The 18,636-nt window shown below is 41.5% G+C and overlaps 1 protein-coding gene across 3 annotated transcripts in view; it reads left to right on the top strand.

Annotated features, from left to right (window-relative positions):
• The window catches only part of WDR75 (WD repeat domain 75), a 400,614-nt gene that overhangs the window by 163,580 nt on the left and 218,398 nt on the right, over positions 1–18,636 (top strand). For all 3 annotated transcript variants that reach the window (XM_056534259.1, XM_056534260.1, XM_056534261.1), the window contains one exon: positions 8,853–8,941. In XM_056534259.1, the coding sequence (XP_056390234.1) occupies positions 8,853–8,941 (89 nt within the window). The remainder of the gene's footprint in view (positions 1–8,852; positions 8,942–18,636) is intronic.

Raw genomic sequence — 18,636 nt, 5'->3', positions numbered from 1 at the left:
CTCCATACCTTTTTGAAATATTTTTGCTGCTATAATTAACTGTTTGATCTCATGTGCGAGAGTCTACAGGATTAGTGAAAGACTTGCTTTTCTTCATAAAAAGACAGAAGAGCAGTGGCCACAAGGGAATGACCCCCCCTGTTTTACTCACCAACAAAGAGCCTTCTTTTATAGGGACATCTAGGTGGCTATGTACTAACTTATGTTTTAGATTTGGTCCCCTTCTGAATGTAACACTGGGTCTCTTCCCTACCACAGATTCTAAATCACCATCAGATGTCAAAAGATGCCAATGTTTTCTCAGGATGCCCATAATTTTGTTGGTATAACCATCATAGGTCCCAATACACTTTTTTCTCTGTTTTTTTTTTTCATTTGGATGGGGGCGTGATAATAAATCTCTGTCCTGTCGTTAGCCCTATGAAATGCTTGCTTTAGGTATATTCTCGGGTAGTCACGCTGTCAAAATCTTGTAAACAAGTTGGTACACTCCTTCTTAAATGTTTTCTTTTTGTGAATATGATTTGTTCGAGAAGACCCAGGTTATTGCAGATCTTTCATGCTCGTATTTTTCTATGGTGCATGGGCGAGGAGTTGTGCTTTCTTTTCTATTGTCCTGGTGACTTACGAGGTGCACACATTTTTTTGGCTTATTGTTTTTTTTTTATTGCTGGCATCATAAAGTGGACATGACTTAACTTTTTTTAACCCCTTATGGACCGGGAGTTTTTCCGTTTTTGCATTTTCGTTTTTTGCTCCCTGCCTTTAAAGAATCATAACTCTTTAAATTTTGCACCTAAAAATCCATATGAGGGCTTATTTTTTTGCGCCACCAATTCTACTTTGTAATGACGTCACTCATTTTGCCCCAAAATCTACGGTGAAATGGAAAAAAAAATCATTGTGAGCCGCGGCTATCCCGAACAGCCCACTGAGCTGACCGGCACACTTTCACTTTAGACGCGGCGTTCAACTTTGAACGCTGCGTCTAAAGGGTTAATAGCGCGCGGCACCGCGATCAATGCCGCGCGCTATTAGCCACGGGTCCCGGCCGTGGCCCCGCGTTATAGATCGGGAGCAGACACATGACGTTCCAGTACATCATGTGTTCTTAAGGGGTTAAGACATTAGAGGGCTTAAAAGTTTTGCAGCAATTTTCACGAAAATTACAGTCTTGAATAATATTTGAGGGCCATTTTACCAAATCATTAAAAAAAAATGCACCCCTCAAAGTATTCTAAATGACATTTGGAAAGTTAATTAACTCTAGTTGGTTCACAGGAATAGCAGCAAACTGGAGGAGAAAAATAAAAATTTCCATTTTATTTGCAGATATTCCAGCTTCATCCAACCTACTCTGTAACACAGCAGATATTAACAAAAAAATGCAAATCAATTTTATTTGCAGTAATTCAGCAGTATTCCATATGTGGCTTTAGTGTGTTACTTGAGTGAACCATAGGCCTCAGACATAACCATAGACTTAAAGGTGCACCTAGTGGATTTTGAGGCCTACTATTTCATGTTTGCAGAGGCTTAAAGGTGCCAAAACATGAGAAATCCCCCAAAAGTGATGCCTATTTTTGAAACTACACACAATTTTTAAACAGTTGGTTGTTAAAATGAAAAATGTAAACTTTTACCATGAAATGCTGGTGTAACTCCTGATGTTTTATTTTCACAAGGGGGTAAAGTAAAAAAAAACTTCCCCAAAAATTTGAGTATGGAAATACCCTATGTATAGACATAATATGTTGTGTCCCACTACAGGGCCCAGAATGCTTTTGGAGAGGATTTGGCTGGAAAGTACATAGAGGACTGTGTCATGTTTACAAAGCCCCCATGGTGCCAGAACAGCAGAACCCCCCCCCCCCTCCCACACACACACACACACACACACACACACACACACACACACACCATATTTGGAATCTACACCTCCTCAAGAAATATTTCAAGGGGGTTACAGTGAGCTGTGACAAAGGTGTCAAAAAAGACCACCAGTATGGAAATTCCCCTATATGGTGATGTAAAGTGCTTTGTGGGCGCATAACAGGGACCAGGAGTGAAAGAGCACTGTGCACATTTGAGGCCCACAGAAGTGATTTACACAGCAATGGCTGAGCTTAGGGAAAAAATGGTAATTGACCCCAATTTGTGCAAAAAGGGTGCAATGAGCATTTAGACCACACAGGTGTATAGAACCGTAAGCCATGATTTTTTTTTATAAATGTAAAATTTTTAACCCTTTCAGGACTGAGCCCTTTTTTTTTGCAATTCTGATCACTTTATGCATTAATAACTCTGGGATGCTTCTACCGATTATTCTGATTCCGAGAGTTTTTTCGTGACATATTCTACTTTACGATAGTGGTAAATTTTTGTCGATTCTTGTATCATTTATTGGTGAAAAATTAAAAAATTTCATGAAAAAATGTAAAATTTTAAATTTTCCTAACTTTGAAACTCTCTGCCACTAAGGAAAATGGATATTTCAAATTTATATATTGATTCACAAATACAATATGTCTACTTTATGTTGACATCATAAAGTTGACGACATGTTTTTATTTTTTAAAGACATTAGAGGGCTTCAAAGTATAGCAGCAATTTTCAAAATTTTCACGAAAATTTCAAAATCTAAATTTTTCAGGGACCAGTTAAGTTTGAAGTGGATTTGAGGGGCCTTTCTGTGAGAAATATAAATGACCCCATTATAGAAACTACACCCCTCAAAGTATTCAAAAGGACATTCAAAAACTTTAACCCTTTAGGTGTTTCACAAGAAAAGGAGCAAAGTAGAGGAGAAAAATTAAAATCTGCATATTTTTTTTTTACACGAACATGTTCTTGTAGCCCAATTTTTTTTTTCATTTTTAAAAGTGGTATTAGGTGAAAAAGCCCCCCCAAAATTTGTGGCCCAATTTCTCTCGAGTATGGAAATACCTCATATGTTCACATAGAACAAAAAAACCCTGGCAAGTGACCACAATTTTGAAACTACACCCATCAAGGAAGGTAAGGGGCACAGTGAGTACTTATACCTCACAGGTTTTTTGTGCAGTGGGCCGTAAAATGAAAAATGTGATTTTTTTTATTTTTAATTTTTTTATTTTATTTATTTATTTATTTATTTATTTTTACACTAAAATGCTGGGGTTACCCAATTTTTTACATTTTCACAAAGGGTAATAGGAGAAAAAGCCCTCAAGTTTGTAACCCAATTTCTCCAGACTATGGAAACCCATCCACATATGAGGTAACATGCTGAGCGTGAGCACAGCAAGGCTCAGAAGTCAGAGGTCTTTTTGCAGTTGAGGCCTATGGCATATCAGTAGCTGACGGTTACATACTTTCAGAGGAGAATACAAAAATGAAACACCCACATGTGACACCATTACTGAAAGTACCCACCCTGAGGAATAGGTATGTGACTAAAGAGGGCATTTTGAACGCACAGGTGTTTCCTAAATTTATTTTTCATGAATGGATGAAGGGTAGCTTTTGAAAATTGCAATTTTCAACCTATACTCTGCTTCATCTTTCTGGGAACAACGAACATGTGACTCTAAATTGTCGCCTGGAAATACGAGAGCCCATGACCGAAAACTCTTCGCATTTGAGGCTGATGTTTCTTACGGACTTAACAGTTACAAACATTCAGAGGAAAATACAAGAAAGGAACACCCACATGTGAGCCTTATACAAACAGTACTCACCTAGGGAAGGTGTATAGGGGTGAAGTAGAGATTTGGAACAGATGGGTGTTCCCTAAATTTATTTTCCAGGAATGGATGAAGTACACTATGGGGGAGGTTGGGAATGAAAATTGCAATTTTAATACTGATGAGTATAGCTGAAAGTAAAAATTATGCCCGCCCCAAAACCTATGCTCTGAATCATCATTCTGGGAATGTGATGTGTGTAGCCGTCCCTATTCTGTTACCTCAAATGCGCATCCCGCTCAAATGGGGAGAGAGGGCTTCGCATTTGAGGCAACTGCAAACCCCCCAATGCTGTTGATTCTGTGTCCCATGACCCATTTTTTTTGGGGGAAAAAAGATATCAGGGGTATTGGGAAAGAGGTTTTGGGATTTATTTTTGGGGGAGGGGGGGGGGTTTGGTTTCTAAATTTTGAAGACAACGTATTCTGGACTGGTACATTGGAGTCGAATTCTGGGGAATGAGGGAAAAGTATTAAAATTGTTGTGCGCCATGGAAGTGTGATACTCCCTGAAGCAGTTTTTAATGCAGAGGCCTGGATGATCAGGGCAAGTGTCACACTGAGTGGTGTCCTTCCGAATCCCCCTCCTGTGACACACTCTGCATTTTTTCTGGGATCTTCCCTTCTTTCTAGTGTGGGCGATCTCAACTGGAAAGTGTTGGCCGGGGGCCCACAGTTCCAGAGGTGCTCTGACCTACTCCTTGGTGGCCACCAAACATGAGGGCCTATAGAACTACCTCTTGAAACTGCAGAAATGTCCCTGTGTTGCCAGCGTACTGGGACAGTAGAAAAGAGTTGTACATGACAACCTGTACCATGTAGACAGCAACTTTTTTGTACCATGTCCGTGTTTTCCACATGGCATCATATTGCTTGAGAACTTGATCTGAAAGATCAACTCCCCCCCCCCCCCCCCCCCCCCCCATATACCAATTGTAGTCCAGAATACAATTGGGCTTGAGGACCGGTCCCGCGGTACCTCGCACAGGGACAGGGGTGCTGCCGTTCCCATGAATTGTGGTGAGCATAAGGAAATCCCTCTTGGCCTCATACCTGACCAGCAACAGGTTTTCATGGGAAAAGGCATGGGACTCACCCCGGAGGACACGTGACCCAGATGACCCGAACTGCCGGTTAGTATTTACCGACTATCTGCGGCGATCGCCGATATGGGGGATCCTCAGGATCCCACTCGGCACACTGCCGGGATGCCTGCTAAATGATTTCAGCAGGCATCTGGCTCCGATCCCCGCCCGGCGAGCGGCGGGGAGCGGAACCGCCGAAAATCAATTTCCAGCGTTCGCAGACATGACGGGATGCCTGCTAAACAAGATCAGCAGGCATCCCGGTCCCCGCCCGGCGATCGTCGGGGACTGGAATTCCCACGGGCGTATCCATACACCCTCAGTCCTTAAGGGCTTTTAAAGCAGGGGCGTATGGATAAGCCCGTTGTCCTTAAGGGGTTAATATTCACAAGTGGTAAAAGTAGATCACATTACACATTTTGTGGGGGTTTTTTCTTCTATGAAAATACCCCATATGTGGCCATAAACTCTTGCTTTAAAATACATTGGGGCTCGAGTCATAGCCTTCAAATCCGAATAAAGCTCTGTTTCTTAGAGACATTTGAATAGCTGACTGTTACATACATTAAGAGGAAAATTACAAAGGAAACCCAAAAGTTCCCCATTACAGAAAGTTTGCCCCATGAGAAATGTATGTAGGGGTGAATTAAATAATTTGACTGCTTGAGTGTTTAATAAATTTTATTTTCCTAGAGCATGATAAAAGTAAAACATGTGCCCAACCTAAAACGTAGGTTCTGCTTCATCATTCAAGGACCATCCAACATGTGACCCTAAATTGTTAAAATATGACAGGGCTCATGAGAGAGAACTCCATTTGCATTTGAGGCCTATGTTTCTAACCAACATATCAGTAACTGACTGTTAAATATTGTCAGTGGAAGGACAAAACAATAGGAAAAAATGTGGGAGCGGAACACAGACTTCTCTGTTCATTGTCGGGGAATATCTTCGACACTAGGGCCTAATATATATATTTTTTTTTCTTATCCTGGTTTCCAACCCAGTTTTTCCTGTAGCTTCCTCAGTAGAGTCATCATCCTTACAGGCAAATCAGTGCAGAGAAAAAAGGAAACAGGACAGCGCTCTGTGCTGCTTATCTCAGGCAGACAACAGTAAAGTAGGTGCAGTGGGAATTGCACTCACCTGGTAACGTTGCGCTTCAGGCACAACAATGCCTTGGGATTTTGTAAAATCTGGAAGTTTGTCAGGTGTCCCAATGGTCCAGGGTAGGTCCCACTGGCAGCATTGTAACCTCCCGCAGGTCAGGATCTGATGGAGGATTATGAATAAATCAGCGAAGGATAGCTTGATGGCACAGATCGGGATGGAAAAACTCAGTTTCAACTTTGATAGCTATGGACAACGCATTTTGAGTGTGGAAATTTTATAAAAAACTACTTGTCCACGGGACTAAAATGGAGAAAAATCTACTTGTCCCTCATGACGATCCACTTGTCCCGGACAATTTTTGCTTTTATGCTCTAATTTTTTCCTCCTCGCCCTAGAATAGCCATAAATAACTACTATAATGATGCCTTTAAATTTTTTAATAAAATATTCTCTGAACCAAGAAATATATATATATATATATATATATATATATATATATATATATATATATATATATATATATATATAAAGTGAAATTTAAATAGTAAAAGATAACTTTGCAGATTTGGTGGTTTTCTTTTCTACACCATTTACCTTGTGGTTGAGATAACATGTTATTTTGATACTTTAGGTCTGCCTGATTACAGCAATACCAGATTTGTATAGTTTACGCCATGTTTTACTCATTTTAAAAAAATTCTGAACTTTTTTGAATTTTTTTCATTACCATTTTCGACCCCTGTAGCATTTTTTTTCTGCATACCAGGCTGTATGATGGCTAATTTTTGCGCCATAACCTGTTTTTTGTATCTGTACCATTTTGGTATTAATGTGACTTTTTAATCGCTTTTTAACTTTTTTTTTTTTTTTTGGGATATTATAAAAATTACAATTCTGTGGTTTGGTACTTTTTTTTTTTTTTTTTTTTACATTTACCATACGGGATGCATAATGTTATATTTTAATAGGTCATACAATTACACACGCAGCGATACTAAAAATGTTTATTATTATTATTATTATGTTTGCATGTTTTTATATAGGAAAAAGGGGTGATGTGAACTTTTAACATGGAAGGGGTTAATGTGTGTCTTTTAACCTTTTATTAAAACTTTTTTTTTTATAGACTTTATTAGACTTTTTGGAGGAATCATTAGATTCCTCATACAGATGAATAGAGTTCTATTGTACTCGATTGAGCTGTGTGCTCTGCGATCCATTGCCAGGATCTATCAATGACAGAGCCGTGGGACAGCAGGGAACAGAGGTAAGCCCTCTGGCTACCTCTATAGTGGATCGCCCCCCTACGATCACGCGGGGGGGGGGGGCGATCCATCCCACTAGCCCACCAGGGAGCATTCACAGGTCCCTTTAGATGCCGCTGTCAGCTTTCACAGCGGCGATCTAAAGGGTTAATAGCCAGCCGCGGTTACCGCTTCATGCTGGCTACTAGCGGCGGCCCCCAGCTACTGGAAACAGCTGGGGGCTGCAGAGTATGGAGCGGACACGAGTCCAGAGCCCGCTCCATACAGTCTGCTGAGCGCCACATGCTGGCTATTAGCGGCGGTGTGAGGTGGAAACTTGCACCCCGTGCAGACTTGCGTCTGCTCCTCCCCTCAGGTCTCCGAAGCTTAGAGCTGTGTGGAGCGAAGGCAGAGGACGCAGGTCTGCATGGGGAGAAAGAAGGCAGAGCAGGGGAAATAGGACATACACAGCTACTGATCTCCCCTCCCCCTGCTCTGCATTCGGAGGCTCAAGTTTCCACAGGGGCTGCAGAGTATGGAGCGTGCACGATTCAGGAGCCCGCTCCATACAGACTGCAGAGCACCGCAGCGCTGGTCAGGTCTGGCCCTGCTTGCCCGAAGCTGGGCTAAGGGCCGGAAAAATTCACCTGCCCGGAACTGCATGTCCTGGTGTCGGGCGATAGGAATTCCACATCCCTGGGGGTTAAACCCTTCGTCAGGTCATTACACCCAATGGATTGATTTGGGGTTTGTATTACAAGATTATCCCCTTAAAGGGGTATTCTGGTGGAATTTTTTATTTTTTTTAATCTACCGGTGCCAGAAAGTTAGAAGTAATTTACCAAATCTGTTTATTTAAAAATCTTAATCTTTCCAGTACTTATCAGCTGCTCTATACTACAGAGTAAGTTTTTTCTTTTTGAATTTCTTTCCTTTCTGACCACAGAGCCCTCTGCTGACACCTCTGTTTATGTCAGGAACTGTCTAAAGCAGGAGCAAATCCCCATAGCAAACCTCACCTGCTCTGGACCATTCCTGACATGGACAGAGGTGTCAGCAGAGAGCACTGTAGTCAGACTGGAAAAAAATTAGAAAAGAAATTCTTCTTTAGTTTATATCAGCTGAAAAGTACTGGAAGGATTAAGATTTTTAAATAGAAGTAATTTACAAGTCAGTTTAACTTTCTAGCACCAGTTGATTTAAAAAAAAGTTTTCCACTGGAGTACCCCTTGACTTTGGCGACACAAATTTAATTTTTGCATTTTTTTTTCCCTCCTCACCTAAGAGAGAGAACTTTTATTTTTCCATGTACAGATCCATTTGAGAGCTTTTTTTTTTTTTTTTTTTTGCAGGACTACTTGGACTTTGTAGTGACACCTTTCATTTTATCAGATAATGTACGGCGCAGCCAAAACAATATTACTTTTGGTGGGAAATTGAAAGGAAAATGGCAGTTTTGCAACTTTTGGGGCATCTGGTTTTTACACAGTGCTTTTTATGGTACAAATTACATATCATTATTCTGTGGGTTAATACGATTAAAATGGTTACATGCTTTACTATTATTGTACTGCTGCTAAATTAAATTGCTTCCTGATGAAATAGTCTGAATTGTCATTGCTTTATTATGCTTTGCAATGCAGAGTATGCCTTTTTTTTTTATTCTTTATTCATTTCTGTTCATAGGAGAAATTTTAACCATAAGCAAGGCTACACTTACTCTTCTCTGCACTGGCATCATGATTCTGTTGCTGACTTGGCCTTTTCTGCTCAAGGTTTGTAGTTACTGGTAATGAATAGGTTTTTTTTTTTGTTTTTTTTTTCGGTCTTAAAGGACACTTTATGGCTTTTTATTAGGTCCCCCAGCTGCCATTGCAATTCATCAGCATCAGCACTATCTCCTTCTGTCTAACCACTCTGTAAGGTTTTAAACAGCCACAGTTGCAGTTAAGTTTATATTGCAGTTGACATACTGCATCGATTTCCATATTGTCCTTGAACCCTATATTTATGCAGTTGGATGTGATCTGTTTAGTGCTAGGTGCGTCATGTCAAGGGGTTAAAGAAAATATGAAGAAAATCTAGCATATGTAATGGTGGCCATATTAAGCACCCCCAGTGCCTTATGCTACTAATATTGTATACAGTGGTCCCTCAGAATATGATATTAATTGGTTCATGGATGACCATTGTATATTAAAACCATTGTATATTGAATCCATACAGATGGATGGATGGACCATATGAAGTGCTCTGGTCTGAGATCTGCTGTTTTAAGAGGTGCTAGTTAGAGTAGTTTAAAAACAGGAGTTTGAAAGCAGGAGTTGGAGATCCCTGTAACTGCTACTTTCCTTACATTGTGGGGACTTAAGATTTACAAAGTCTAGAGAGAATTTAATTGTAATATTAAATGTCTGTTTTTGACTGTTAATCAGTCCCCAAAACGAAGCTGTCCCCCGTGTTCGAAAATGATATCCAGTGCATATCTTGCTCAATCTATACACAGTTTGAGGTCGCATACTGCTGTGCAAGTTGTTCATTTGGAAGCCCAGTTCCTGGATCTAGAAGAGCAACCAGCAAAACTGAAATCCATTGACAACATGGAGAGGAGTCTGCTGCTCACTGAGCAGGCACTTTCAAGGGTGGAGCTGGGGGGTTGTTGGGGAGATCGGGTTGGGAGTGCAGGACGGTCAGGCAGCCAAGCTGGGTCACAGAGATAGAAAATGGGGAAAAGTGTCAGGGAGGCTAATCCTGATCTAGCACGCCCCAACAAGTTTGCCCGTTTGGCAGTGAATATACATCATAGAAGGGGAAGATGGAGTAGATAGAGAACTATGGATGGGTAATAAAACTGGAGGTGGAGCAGAGGGAGGGGTTAGATCAGTCCATAAGTAATCGGAGGAAAGAAAATAGAAGAAAATATAGAAAAAAAGGAAAGAAAATATGAAGTGTATGTATACTAATGCCAGGAGCCTCAACTATTAATGTTGGAGGAAGAATATGACATGGTGGGGGAAAAGAGATGTAGTTGGATTTGAGCTATGGCTGAGCAGTTAATATACAGGGATACATTCCTTACATTTAAGAAAGGGGGAGGGGTTTGTTTATACATAAAATCCTGTCTTAGGCCCGTTCTGCGTGAGGAAAATGATCATATGGAGTCTCTGTGGGTAGAAATAAGGAGAGGGGGGTAAGAATAAGAAATTCCCGATAGGGGTTTGTTATAAGACACCAAGTATAATTGAAGCAGTGGAAAACCTACTTATAGGACAAATAGTTGGGGCAGCAAAGAAGGGAGAAGCCATTATTATGGGGGACTTTAACTAACTATCCTGACATCGACTGGAAAGATGAAACCTGTAGGGAAACGTATTATTGCCAAAAAAATCTGACAATTAACTGCCCCAACTAGTGCAGGACCCAACAAGAGGTGGTGCACTTCTGGACCTTATACTAACCAATAGGCCAGACAAAGTATCCAGTGTAGACGTAGGGGGTCATCTTGGTAATAGTGAAACAAAATGGAAAGAAAGAGGTGCGCTCCTAGTGGAATATTATTACGGTGGTGTAATGTGTACAGGGTTACACCACCTTACGGTTGCACCTTACTGTATGTAGTTGTGCTAAGGGCACAACACCATGTACTGCATGTAGACTCTCTTGAATTCCATAGATTCAGATGGGTGGCTGCCCTGGCGTCCTTCGTCACCTTCAGGGAACGGTGCGGTAAAGTAGAAAGTAAAAAATAATTTTTAAAAAAGCGGGACGTATTCCGTATGGTGCCTGCCCTCAAACTGTTTGGGGGGCGGTGCCATACGGAATACGTCCAGCTTTATTATTTTTTACTATCTTGGTAATAGTGACCAAAGCATAACTTTCCCCCCACGTCTCCACGACAGCACCCATGAGATTATCTCCTCCTCCTGATTGGGACAGGAAAAAACACAGAGGTTAAATTCCCCACCCCCTCCTTTCCACACCAGTGTTTTTTTTCCTGTCCCTGTCAGGGAAGGAGCTGAGAGGTGCAGGGGGGTTTCTTACTCTCCTGCATGAAGAAATGAAAGTCCTTACCCGGGCCTTGCGGACTCGGGGTGTGAGCATAGCACACCCAGTCTTTTTCTCCCCATGGTCCGGTACTCTCTGTAGGTCCGCTCCGGGAGCATGGAGGCGGAGGGATACCGCGGGAGTACCATATAATGTACAGGTCTCTGTACGGTCTCCTTCAGCGGTCTCTACCTTTAGCGAGGAGTTCTAGTTTGTTTTCTTCCGGCTCTTCCGGCCGGAGAGGCTGGCGTCTGACGTCACTTCCGGCCACGCTCGGGCGGGGAATTTGAATCTGGAGACCGGCTTTTTTCCTATAAGAAGCCCCTCTCCCAGATGGAAGCTGCTCTAACTGATTCCAGCGTTGGAAAATACAAGGCTCCATCATGAGCTCACCTGCAAAAGTTCCAGATCCTCCAGTGATCCCAGGATCCGTGAGTACTGAGGGCCTATGGGTTCGCCCTGGCCTATCTTCATTGCATGGTGTTTTATCCTTCTCTTCCTTGTATTTGCAGGGAGACAAGGATTCTGCAGGTTCTTCGGTTAAACCGAAAAAATCAAAACCTAAGAAATGTGTTATTTGCTATAAGGAGTTTCCTGAATCTGCTTCTAAACCTCTGTGTAATAAATCATGTATTGCATCAGTAGTAAAAGATGACTCTCCAACTCTTATGCATGAAATTAAATCCATGATTCATTCAGAGATACACTCTGCATTGGCCTCTTTTACACCTGTTACCCCTGTGGCTCCTACTACTTCGGTTAATGCCTCAGCTGTAAAAAAAAAGACTAAAATTGTGTCTTTTTCGGATTCTGAAGAAAGTGTATCTCCAGATTTGGACGAAGGAGAATTTGTGGAAAATCCTCATGAAGAGGAAGATTCCTCTTTGAAAATATTCTTGTTTAATTCTGATGATATAGAATCCTTAATTAAGTCTGTCCTTACTACCTTGAATTTAGAGGAAGTTCAGGAGACTAAGTCTATCCAGGATACCTTTTCCAGACATTATAGAGTTCACATTTTGTCTTCTGAGGATATGGCCTTTGGACGTAAAGTTCTCAGTGCTATAGTCCCTCCCTAAGTAAATTCTTTGGTATTTCTCATGGGTGCTGTCGTGGAGACGTGGGGGAAATGGTGAATTATACTCACCGATAATTCCTTTTCAAGAAGTCTCCACGACAGCACCCATACATCCCACCCTTTGATTTTTTACTATAGTGTTCTTTGGTGCACTTTTTTCCTTTCCTTCGGTGTTCTTTATAAATACACTGGTGTGGACAGGAAGGGGTGGGGAATTTAACCTCTCAGTGGTTTTTCCTGTCCCAATCAGGAGGAGGAGTTAATCTCATGGGTGCTGTCATGGAGACTTCCAGAAAAGGAATTATCGGTGAGTATAATTCACCATTTTCATTTATACTATAACCGATGACCTCAGTGACACAGATTGGGAGCGTGTCCTCATTATTAAAAGTACACAATCTAGTAAAATAGTAACATAGTAAGTAGTAGACACTTTTAAGAACACCCTAAATAAATATTGTGAACAACATATACCCTACTGGAATAAAAGGTCTAGAAAAATTTGAAAAAAACAAATTTGGCTAACCAAAACAGTTAAGAAAGCGATAAACTAAGAGGAAAGCATTTAGACTACTAAAACAAGAAGTTAATGGGGAAACATTAAAGAATTATAGGGAGAAAAATAAAATCTGTGAAAAAGAAATAAAACTAGTAAATATTGCAACTGAGAGGATTGCCATAGAAAGTCAAAAGAACCCCCAAATATTCTTCACCTACATAAAAAAAAAAAAAAAATTATTTGAAAATGTTGGCCCCTTAAGAAATAATATTGGTGTAATGGTAGAGGATGAGGAAAAGGCCAATCTACTAAATGACTTCTTCTCTACTGTATTTACAAATGAAAATCCAATGTCCGATAACAGGGGAGGGAATAAAGTAAATTCTACTGCAAATCTCCCCTTTTTAAACCAAGAAAAAGCTTGGTGCTGCCTTAGTAACAGAAAAACACACCTCACCGAGCCCAGATGGCATCCATCCCAGAGTTTTGCAAGAATTAAGTACAGCGCCATACAGACCCTTATTCCTTGGATTCTGTAATGACAGGAATTGTTCCACAGGACTGGCACTTAGCAAATGTGGTACCAGTATTCAAAAAGGGGTCAAAAATGGATCCTGGGAACTATAGGCCTGTAAATTTAACCCCTGTTGTCGGTAAGATTTTTAAGGGGGTTCTGAGAGAGGCTATTCTGGAATATCTCAAAGAAAATAACCTGACACTGCACCAACATGGATTTATGTGGACTAATCTGATAAAGCTTCTATGAGGAGGTCGGTTATAGATTGGATCGGGGTGAAGCTGTGGATGTTATAGATATGGACTTTTCTAAGGCGTTTGATAATTTAGTATATAAAATGAGGATGGTTGGACAAGGGGAGGATATATGTAAATGGGTTAGTAACTGGCTCAGTGATAGGAAGCAGAGGGTGGGTAATGGAACTTACTCTGGTTGGGTGACAGTTACAGGGTCCACTTCTTTTTATTTATTAATGACCTTGTAGATGGATAACAAAGTAGAATTTCTATTTTTTCAGATGACTACAAACTGGGTAGGTTGAACACCACAGAGAATAACATTTTACAGAGGGATCTGGGGAAGCTGGAGGCTTTGGCACAGAAATGGCAAATGAAGCTTAATGTGGAGAAATGTAAACACTTGGGCCATAAAAATCTAAATGTACAATTATGTACTAAATAATAAGACATTAGGTAGAACTTCTACTGAAAAAAGACTTGGGGGGGGGGGGGGGGGGGGGTACTGGTGGACAGTAGATTCTACTTTAGTAATCAGTGCCAGGCAGCGGCTGCCAAGGCTAACAAAGTCATGGGATGTATCAAGCGATGTTTAGTTTAGGGAGAGGACGTCATAGGGGCGATCTGATAACAATAACAATACAAATATATGAATGGACAGTACAGAGATCTTTTCCGGTTGCCATGACAGCACCACCTGAGAGGGACTCTGCCCCTATGGACAGGAAACCTGAGAATAAAAGAACCCTCCTCCTCTGCCTCAGTGTGTTTCCTGTCCCTGGAAGCCTGTCTGAGGCAGTTTTAGGGGGATGTACCTAGAAAAGCATCAAAAAAGCTAAACACTTTGTGTAATACGTGTAAATCCAAGTTACCACAGGGCTATGAGAAGCAAACTTGTCAGTCATGCATAGCCAAAAAAAAAAATTTCTGCGGAAGTCCCATCTCTCATCATCCATACAGGGAATGATTAGGATGGAGATACAAAATTCCTTGAAATCTGCCAATGTTTCTGTACCTTCCGTTAATCCTCCTGCAAATTATGTTGCTCAGGCTGCAGGGTCAGAGGAGGAAGGAGTTATTGTAGATTCAGCAGAATCTGATGGAGATTCCTCTTCAATAGAGGATACTACCTCTGGAAGAACTTTCTTTCAGGCAGAGGACACTGATGGGTTAATAAAAAATGTACGTTTAGCCATGAATATTGAAGATCCCTGAGAAATTAAAACTGTCCATGACATTATGTTTGAGGGATTAGAACCTAGGAAAAGATCTTTCCCTGTTCATAGATGTATATCTGCATTGATCAAGAAGGAATGTGAAAACCCTGAAAGAAAGGCTTTTCTTCCTAGAGCACTAAAGAAAATATCCCTTTGACCGAACTGAACTGACAGAATGGGAAAAAGTTCCAAAAATGTATGTGGCTATCTCTAAGATTTCTAGAAAAGGCGCTTTTCCTCTGGAAGATATAGGCATACTTAAAGATCCTGTGGACAAAAAATACCTTTTTTATGCAGAACTTGGGAAGCCGCTACTGCCTCTTTTAAACCAAACGTGGCTGCCTCCTGGTTTGCAAGATCTTTAATTCTTTGGCTGGATGAATAATCTACAGATATTCAGAACCAGGTTCCTCATGATGAATTATGTAGTATGCCTCTTATTAGAAAATCAGTTGCCTTTCTTGCAGATGCCTCGTCCGATGCCCTATGCATGTCTGCAGCCCTGTCAATTTCTGCCTGTAGGGCACTCTGGTTGAAAACTTGGCAGGGGGATATCACTTCCAAAAATAAACTCTGTGCCCTTCCCTGTGAAGGGAAGTTGCTTTTTGGGCCTGGTTTATCAGACAGCCTAGAAAAAGCAGGTGAAAGGAAAAGGGGTTTTCCTTATTCACCTTTTGCCAAACCTAATAGATACTTTTTTTCCAGTAAGAAAACCAGAGGCCAAGGGAGGAACCCAGATGACTCCGCTAGATGGCATTTTCCCAAAAAGTCAAAAGGTTACCTTTTTAACCAAGAATCTACAGGTTCCAAAAAACCTAAACAATGATAGTCTGGGGCGAGTTGGCTGCAGACTGGGAAATTTTGTGGCGGAATGGTAGAAAATCTCGAACAGCTCCTGGGTAATAAAGGAAGAAAAGGGTTGCACTTGGAATTTCTTGGTCCCTCGCTGACTCGCCTAAAAGTGACCGTAAGTCACTCAGGGCCCACAGGCCGATTAGCATTACAGAAAGCAGTTTTGTACCTCTTAGGAAAACAACTGTTAATTCCAGTTCCTCAGGAAGAGATAGGGTTAGGATTTTACTCTACCCTTTTTCTTGTAACAAAACCAGACAATATCTACCATACAATTATAAATCTGAAACCGTTAAACTGGTACTTAGTCTACCAAAAATTCTAAATGGAGACAGCCAGGTCCACAGTAAATTTACTAACAAAAAATTGCTTCATGGCCTCTCTAAACTTAAAAGATGCCTACCTACATATCCCAATCCATCCAGACTTCAACATTTTTTTAAGGATAGCTATTCAGTTAGATTCAGGTCTTGCTCATCTCCAGTTCAGAGCCCTCTCGTTTGGTATAGCCGTAGCTCCCAAAATAGTGTCTGAGATGGTGGCTCACATACGAGAGGGGGTGGGGACCTTTGTTCCGTACCTGGACTATTTTCTTTTAATAGGACAATCAAAAGGAGTGGGAGATTTTTATAGCACATACCGCTATTTTTTAAAGCAATTAATAGGCTTTCCATTTGTAACTTTCCTAAAGTTCCTTTTATGGGATCTGTCTTTGTTTTAAGGACCAGATTTCAGTTCAGCTAGAAATGCATTTAAAACTAGTCTTATTAGAAGCAGTCACTACAGCCAGGAGCTGTGAAAAGAGAAAGAGGGGAGAGGACAGCACCTTGTGTATTATCCAAGACACCAGAGTCCCAGGAGGGACTGGGAAAGTGACGTCTCTTTAAAATGGCCGCTCACCAGATAGTAAAAAAGGCATATCACCCCTCAGGGGGTACTTAGCGTGGAGACAGGAGCGAACTGCAAGGCCCAGGGTCCAACAGGAGAGGATAGGATCTTCTTCCATATAGTCAGGAAAGAAACAAAAAAAAGCGGAACCTTGTCTAGGCGCTTTTCGCAAATCCAGGACAGTCAAACACAATTGTGTAAGAAGAAAGTGCCAGGAGGCACTATATTTATAAATATACTTCCAATGACTCATTTTGGAGGGTATTTCCTCCTTCCTCAGATTGGCAACTACAGCCAGGAGGGTAGATTTGTCGGCTTTGTCTAGTATAGAACTGTACATGAAGGTTTTAGACGATAGTATTATTTTTCTTCCTGATCCGAAGGTAGTTTCTACCTTTCGTGTGTCCCAAGAGATTGTGTTACCATCCTTTTGTGCTAGCACCTCAAATGTCATAGAGAAATCCTATAATTCCTTAGAAGTTAGGTGTCCTCCAGTATCTTGATAGGACTAGAGTTTAGAAAATTCTAATGCTTTTTTTTTTTTTGTTCAGTACGCAGGTAAAGATAAGGGGGGGAAAGGCAAGTAGTAATACTGTCTAGGTGGATTAGACAAGCTATCAGTCTAGCTTACTCAGTGACAGGTGTTGCTCCCCCTGTAGGGCTTAGGGCCCATTCTACTAGGGCTATAGCTGCCTCTTGGGCTGAGAGAAGAGGTGTTTCTATAGATCAGATCTGCAGAGCAGTCACCTGGTCATCACCACATGCTTTTTTTTTAGTCACTACAGTGTGAATGTTGGGTCCTCTTCTTTCTTTTGGTCGCAAAGTTTTGCAATCTTTTATTCCACCCTAATTGGTTATCTCTGATATTTCCCAGTTGATGCTGTCATGGCGACCGGGAAAGCCGGTAATTACTCACTGTTAATTATGTTTCTCCGAGCCATGACAGCACCAGGACATTCCCACCCTATATTATCGGTGTGTTTTCTTGCACTTGGTGGGTGTTCACTACTTTTTGGTGTTTAATTGACATTTTGATATTTTGTGAATGTTTCTGGTCTCTGAAACTCACTTTTTATTTCCTGTCCCTAAGGGCGGAGTCCCTCTCTCTCAGGTGGTGCTGTCATGGCTTAGGGAAACAGAATTACCGGTGAGTAGTTACTGGCTTTCTAGTGATATTTTATACCTAGGCCGGTAACTATGACAAGTGGGCATGCTCTCTAGAGGAAAGGAGGTTTCACCATCATCACAGACAGAGATTCTTTACTGTAAGAGCAGTGAGACTAAGGGACTCTGTCGCATGATGTTGTGATGTCTGACTCAAAGTTCAAGGGGACCAGGATGTTTTTCTAGAGAGTAATATCCTAAGAGGTTATGGATACTAGATTTATGCGGATAGAACATTGATCCAGGGATTTCTTTTTTGATTGCCATATTGGAGTCGGGAAGGAATTTTTCTTCTGTCATGGGGCAATTGACATCAGCCTCATGGGGGTTGGGAGGGTTGCCTTCCTCGGGACAGTAGGGTTGGACTCAATTGACTTTTTTCAACCTTACCAACTGTTACTATGTACTCCTGGGCTTTAAAGCTTTATTGGCAAGATTGTTTCCTGTATTATCTCTTACAGCCTGCATTCTAACCTGAAGCACCCCATCTGATCTAATCTGGGGCAGGTTGCTTCCTGTTCATCCTTTCTATACACATTCCTGTGGATCCCCACACAGCAATAACAGGTCTTTGAGGAGTTAATTTAAGGCAGCCAGTAGCTCAGCTGATAACACAGTGAGATAAGAGGAAACTGGACACCATGCAGCCTTACAGAGCCTAAGATAACAACTCAAGACAGTCCCACAGTTTGGATTTACAGCTCTATATGCAAACTGTCCTTAAAATGGCAGAACTCCCAGCTGGACTGAGCTGTCTTGGCAGGGATGATCTGCGGTGCTGAAGCCAGGAGGCATTGTAACTTGAAGCTGTGAGGATCTGTGACAGCCCATCATATGTTGAATGGATTGCATGTAAAAGGGGTGCTGCGCTGCCCCAGCATTCCGAAAACTTGGTGCGGGGTACTGGGGTCACGCCCCTTGTGACATCATGCCATGTCCCCTCAATACATGTCAGTGGGGCGCCGTGCCCCCGCC

This window comes from Hyla sarda, chromosome 8 (assembly GCF_029499605.1).
Source record: "Hyla sarda isolate aHylSar1 chromosome 8, aHylSar1.hap1, whole genome shotgun sequence".
In the NCBI taxonomy this organism is placed as follows: domain Eukaryota; kingdom Metazoa; phylum Chordata; class Amphibia; order Anura; family Hylidae; genus Hyla; species Hyla sarda.
This window is presented reverse-complemented; position numbering and strand designations above follow the sequence as displayed.